The following is a 6,106-nucleotide window of genomic DNA, read 5'->3' as shown; positions in this document are numbered from 1 at the left end:
ACTTTGTACAGTATTAGTACAGTCTTAGTTTCCTAGTCGTAACTGTATCTTCCTCCTTCTTTTGGCTTGCAGCATTGTCGTCTAGACCCATCACCCCAAACTGCATCTGCACAGTTGGCTACATGCAGCACCACCAAGACCCGTTTAATTTATTGGAGCCCTTCTTGGGTCTGCCCGTGCTTATCTGCTTGCAGGATCAGTGCCACAACCTCTAAATTCTTAGGGGCAGGGATCCTGTCTGCAGTTGTTTGCTGTTCTCACCTGGTGAGGGTTTCACAACTTGCTGACTAAATAACAGTAACTCATAAGAACATTCTCTTACTTTAAGCATTCAAATAGTTTGAAACTATTCACTGAAAAGAACAATGCCCTTTGGCTCTACAAATGTTTGTGGTTTTGCAGAGCAGGAAATGCTTTCTGGCTGAATGCTATTGCTCATCACATGGAGAAGTGGCTGAAGATGAATCTGTTCCTTCCATTCTCACAGTTACTTTTATTACTTCTGATATTCTGTTTAGAGTTAGGAAATGTAGCAGTGTTTGCGGCTTGCCTCTGCTCAGTCTCCCTGATGCTGGAGCAATTCTTCCTTAGGTTTTTCCCCCCACTTTTTTTTTTCCTACTGGTTTCTGGCAAGCAGTGTTCAGTGTGGAAAAAAATTATCAGCAAAATGCTTATTCTATTATTAAAGATTTCAGCATTGGGAAAGCCTGCGTCTGTTCAATTTACCTTCAAGTGATTTTTGCTGTCTGTGCGGAGAGAAAATATTGCTGTTGTTGCCATAAGCACAGCAAATTCTCTGTAGCATCAAAACAGGAAAAAATTTTACTAGATTTTTAAAGAGCAATTGCAAGAATAGGTGAACACCAAATGCATAATAACAAGCCTTGTTTGTACACTGTAGAAACTTTTGACACCCAATAAAATTTTATGAAGGGTTCAAGTGCAGTCGAATCTGGAAAAGGATTCTGTAGACAAAAAAGCATTATGAGGTGCCATGTTTATTGTCTCCGTGGCTTCCAAGTTGAGTTTTGAGATTTCTGGATTTCACTACATCATTGTAAGAAAGATTCTTTAGTAAAATGTTTGTGGGTTATATTCGGTCATCACATACAGCAGTACAACCCAACTGCCCTCAAATAATTTGCATGGTTTTAAGGAAAAGGCAAAATTTGCTGGATCTTAATTAGTAATTCTGTGGTCAATTTGTGGATGAAGGTAGGATTCATTATGCTCCCTCAGAGCCACGTAGGTTGAACTGTGTTGGTTAGACCCTTAAATATATATATTTTTTTTTAATATTTAAATGAAGTTGAGGAGATGCACAAGGTGGAGTCATGTCTGATAATTCAGACTGCTGAACTTTTGTGGAATGGACTTCTGTTAATTCCTTTAGACCCAGGATTTCATGTAGGATGGATGCCTTAAGCCCCTGGAACATGGCTTTTCTCCCAGGCACAATTTGGTTTCAAGGTAAAATATTGTTCTTGAAATAGGACCTGAAGCATCTGTGGAGACTATGGAACATGTAGAATAAGAAATGTGTTGGACCTCCGGTACTAAGCATTAACACCTGGGGCCTTTGCGTCTGAATTAGTGAAGAAACATTCAGTGTGATTTCATGACACCCTTCTCGTATCACGAAATGAACCCTCACATCGTAAGCTAAATTATTACATTCAGCTTACCTGTGTTCGCCTTAGATTTTCAGCTGGATCCAGTTTCTCTTCCTCGCTTAAAATACTGCAGCATAGAGTGTTCAGCTGCCAGGGTCCAACACTGAGGGGTGGCTGTGTTTTGGTGCTGGATGAAATAATCCCTCTATTTAGTCTGCACGGAACTGTTGGTAACATTTATTGAGTGCTTTTTTGCGTCCTTTGGGATAAGAGGCATGCTATAAACAGGAGATGATGTTAATGTATATTAATAAACAAAGGTGTTAACGTGTGCGGAATTTGTCCGGGCAGAGTTAAATTGTTTATGCCAAGTTGTTAGAGAGTGTTTCTGCATTAAGGGATATGTTTTGAAAAAGACATGCTGCAAAATGTTGGGGTTTTTTTTCCTTCACATATTTACCTCAAGAAAGAAGTTTTACAAAAACTGCTAGACTTAAGACCATGAGCTATGAGATTGGAGTGTATCCAATATTTTTATGATGAATGCCTCCAGGAAACAGTGTCTTTGCAACAAGAAACAATCCTTATTTTAAAGGCCATGCTTTTGGGATGGAGCAGCAAAATCTACTATGGCTGTATCCAAACCTTTCATTTAAATTTCACCAAGCTATGGGAAGAATCAGACAACCAAAACTTATCTGTAGAATAAGACCTTATTAACTGTCTCCCTGACACCTGTGGCATTTATTCCTTTCCAAATATTAATCATAGATGCATCTTGCTGTACACTGTGATAATGATTCTGACCTCTTTTGTGAAGGGCTTTCAAGAATTCTGCAGCGGGAAAAAAAGGCAATGTTTTGTGCAGATTTTTTCATATGTATTTATATATATTTAAGGATACTTGCTCATCATAATTTGATGAACTGTGGATTGAGTAGTAAAATACAACTCCATAATTACTGGTAAGAGGCTAAGCCCAGCACCTTTTAATGAAATTTTAACATTTGATTCCCTGATAAAGTTAGATAATTTGATCCCAAATTTACTGTATAGTGTTCTCAAGTAATACTTCTCTGCAAAATTAATAAAAAAGGGGAAAAAAAAGTTTGGCAGCTAAAGATGAGGGCTGTAAGTCAAAAGAACAGTCTTAAATTAAAGCTGTGGTGTAATCCTCTATGGGACTAAAGGTCAATATATAGGGGTAGACCTAAATATTGATCAGGAGGAGGAAGGAAAGCATTTGATAGTGGTTAAAAAAAAAAGTGATACATTTGTGTGCACAATGCACTGAACGTACAGAACTGTATCCACCATAGATCATGCATATAGCCATGTGTGTGAAAGATTATACCTGAATTTAATATGTAATATAGCAAAAGATGACAACAAGCAGAGCTATCGTATTCTGAGATAGGATTACTATGTTGAGAATTTAACTCAAGAGATCATTTGCATCACCTAAAATACAAATAATCTGAGAGGTTTGCCCTTTGCATTCATATTGGACAACTTTTGAGCAAAAAGTGGGTTGCCTCTATTAGTTTTATACTGTGCCCATCGCTATAGTCTCTTACCACTTTCCTGTGAAATAATTATTTGTAATGAGGTCTTGCAGATAGAAAGCTGAGAGAAGGAAAGGAAAGAGTTTCTGTTTCAGGAGGATGGGGGAAGTAGTTTGGAAATCATTAGACTTGTTTTAATAGTGTAGAAATGTTTTTGTGGAAACTGCTGAATTATATAGTAAATTGAACGTCTAATTGTTTTTACCAACCTGCATTCTTGCAGTCTGATCAATTATGTTGTATAACCTAAATGAAACAGCTGTCTTTTTTTTTTCTTAAGCCTTTTGCCATTTGCAAGTGCAAATGTTGGATTTGCTTTTCAGTTCCTCAAAAGAAAATAGAGGCATACCATCACCTTGAGTGAACACAGATGTTTTAAGGAAGTTAGTTTGCACAGAAATCAGACATGATTTGAGGAAGAAATGCTTATACTCCACCTCCTGCTGTTTTCCCCTCCACATGTGCATCCCTCCTACCCCCACACCCTTATACTTGATCTTTTCTTTAACCTTTGGCTAATCAAATTCTTTTAATAAGAGAAACAATTCCTATTTGCCAAAACAAGCTAGAATTATATTTAACTTTGTCTTTGAGATACGAGAGATTTCTGAGGTTATCTATTGGTGGGAGATGCACCGTTGTCTGAACGAGTTGTCTTTTCTGTCTTACCCTGTGGAAAGTTCTTAACATAAAAAAGCAAATGCAGCTTTTCCCAGTTGTGGACTGTGAGTGGGTGGTGTATGAAATGCTGATGTGGGAGATGTGGCCTGTATTGCCAGCTGAACCACAGGCCAGCTGGGTGACCCCAGAGTTTTCCCCTCTCCTTGCTTCAGTTTCTTCATCTGTAAAATTAAAAAAAAAAAAAAACAAACCACAAAAAAACCCCAACCCAAAACGCCAAGATAATGATACATTCCCCCTTTTGCACTGATACCTAAAGTATCAGTAAAACTGCTGCAGTCTGAGAAGCAACTGTGTTAATGCAGCCAAGGTGATGTTGACATCCGGTGTGGAAGTGATAAGGTCTTTTTCTCAAATGTTTGCCTTTTTTGTTGTTTTTTATTCCTTTCTGCTGTATTGTCTGTTGTCATATCTTTCTGAAGAGTCTAGGCATAGCAATGAGCTTTAAATGCAACCTCTCACACTTGGAAATTGTGTTGAGAGGCAGCCTACGCGCCAAACAGTGTTGGTACTCTTCCTGGTTTGTTTTCTTTCTCTTTCAAAGCACTTGAAAGCAGTTAATAAGAGTAAACTTGCAACCTGTTGTACATTCAGTGCGGTGAATAGCAAAGAGCACACTTAAGGCACAGTCACCCCCATTGATTCTGGTCAGAAGCAGCTTACACAAGAGCTGTGTTTTAATACACGGGGTTACTGGATGACTTAAAAACTCATCAGAGCAATGACTTTTACTTCATAACATAGTTTGGGTTTTCAGGCTGAAATGTTTTGGGATTTTTTTTTTTTCCGCCCCCCTTAGCATTCGCAGAAAATAGGCTGTTAAGAAGCGGAAAGCATGCAATTTATAGCAGATGGGTATAAACCGCTCCAGCTCTACTACTGGAATGGGATCAATCAGGAACACTACATGCACCATTTACCCAGAAGAAACCCACCTGGGGGAACCCTGTGGAATTTTAGCCTATTAAGACAACACCTTAACAAGTTTAGTTTAAATAAAAACTTGTCGGCAAGCATTAAGCGGAGCAAAAGCTCTCGCTCTCCATCATCCACTCGCTGTCCCTTTGAGAAATGTGACTCCCCTTGCACTGTGGCAACAAAGCTTCTCCTTCCTTAATTTTTTTTTCCTTTTTCATCTGTAACTTTTGTTCAGCCTGTTCTTAAAAGCCAAGCCCCACGGAGGTTCAGAAAAGTTCCACTCCATTTACTGGACTTCTAAATAGAAGGCATTTAGCCGAGCCAAGTGATTAGGCTTTCTGTTGCATTTAACTGCTCCCTTCGTGTATAACTGGCTGTCTAGTGGTCCTATCTGTTTTAGCCCATACTCTTCTTTTATTATTGGCTCTTTATGAATTCCTCTTTTTTTCCTCCTTATTTTTATTTTTTGGGGGAAGTATCAGGTTAATGATATATATTATATGTAGGGGCGTGGGGGGGGACTTTTAAGACAATCCTTCCCTTTGGGAAATATAACAGTATACTGAAAATGTAGTTCTAGTAAGGCTTGTAAAAGAGATTGGGGCATACAGTATAATGTAGCATAAAATGGAGTATGTGACTTTAAAGAAACTAATCTATTTTAGACTAATGTTTTAAATTTTGCGTTGCCCGTTTTCTTTTCCCCCAGGTGAAATAAAATTGTGTTTCAAATCCATCACAAAGTACTAGGGGATTTTAGAGGGGAAGTGAGGCAGGCCAGAGTTAAGTTTTCCTACTGTACTTGCAGCCCAAACCTTTTACCTCTGCTTACCAGTAGGTGAACCAGAAAGCAAAACTGACAGTAAGTGCAGTAGAAACTGGCTAATTGGTTTCCCATGTTTAACTTTGAGATGCCTTTTTTTTTTTTTTTGCATTCTTTACATCCTGAACAAGCAGTAAGTTTTGGTGCCTGCTTGCTACTGAAATCAAGATAGTTGCTTTATTTTTTTTTTCCCCAGCTCTTTTTTCTTATTAACCCTTGGCAATGTCGTTCTAGGTGCCAAGTTGACATTACTGCCCTGCCGACGAAGCAGACCAATTGCTTAGAGCTGCCTCTGGAAAAACACCCAGGGTCCCTGCTAATGTTGATTGCTGTTGCCCCGTGTACAGGAGTGTCTATCTCTGATCTGTGCGTCTGCCCTTTGGGAGACCCCAGTGAAAGGCAACAGATTTCACAGCGCTATGTGAGTTTGCATTTTTTTTCTCCTTTAGTTATGAAAGTAGTCAAAATTGGGGGGGGGGGGGGGGGGGGGGGGTGGTGGCAGCCAG

At 39.0% G+C, this 6,106-nt stretch overlaps 1 protein-coding gene across 2 annotated transcripts in view; it reads left to right on the top strand.

The window, feature by feature from the left end:
- MCTP2 (multiple C2 domains, transmembrane 2) overlaps positions 1–6,106 on the top strand; it is a 110,630-nt gene that overhangs the window by 38,490 nt on the left and 66,034 nt on the right. For both annotated transcript variants that reach the window (XM_009335173.1, XM_009335172.1), the window contains exon 10: positions 5,835–6,021. In XM_009335173.1, coding sequence (XP_009333448.1) covers positions 5,835–6,021 — 187 coding nt within the window. The remainder of the gene's footprint in view (positions 1–5,834; positions 6,022–6,106) is intronic.

The sequence above is a fragment of the Pygoscelis adeliae genome, unplaced genomic scaffold (assembly GCF_000699105.1).
Source record: "Pygoscelis adeliae isolate BGI_AS28 unplaced genomic scaffold, ASM69910v1 Scaffold21, whole genome shotgun sequence".
Classification (NCBI taxonomy): Eukaryota; Metazoa; Chordata; class Aves; order Sphenisciformes; family Spheniscidae; genus Pygoscelis; species Pygoscelis adeliae.
Note: the sequence above shows the minus strand (reverse complement) of the source record. Positions and strands in the feature narration are given on the sequence as shown.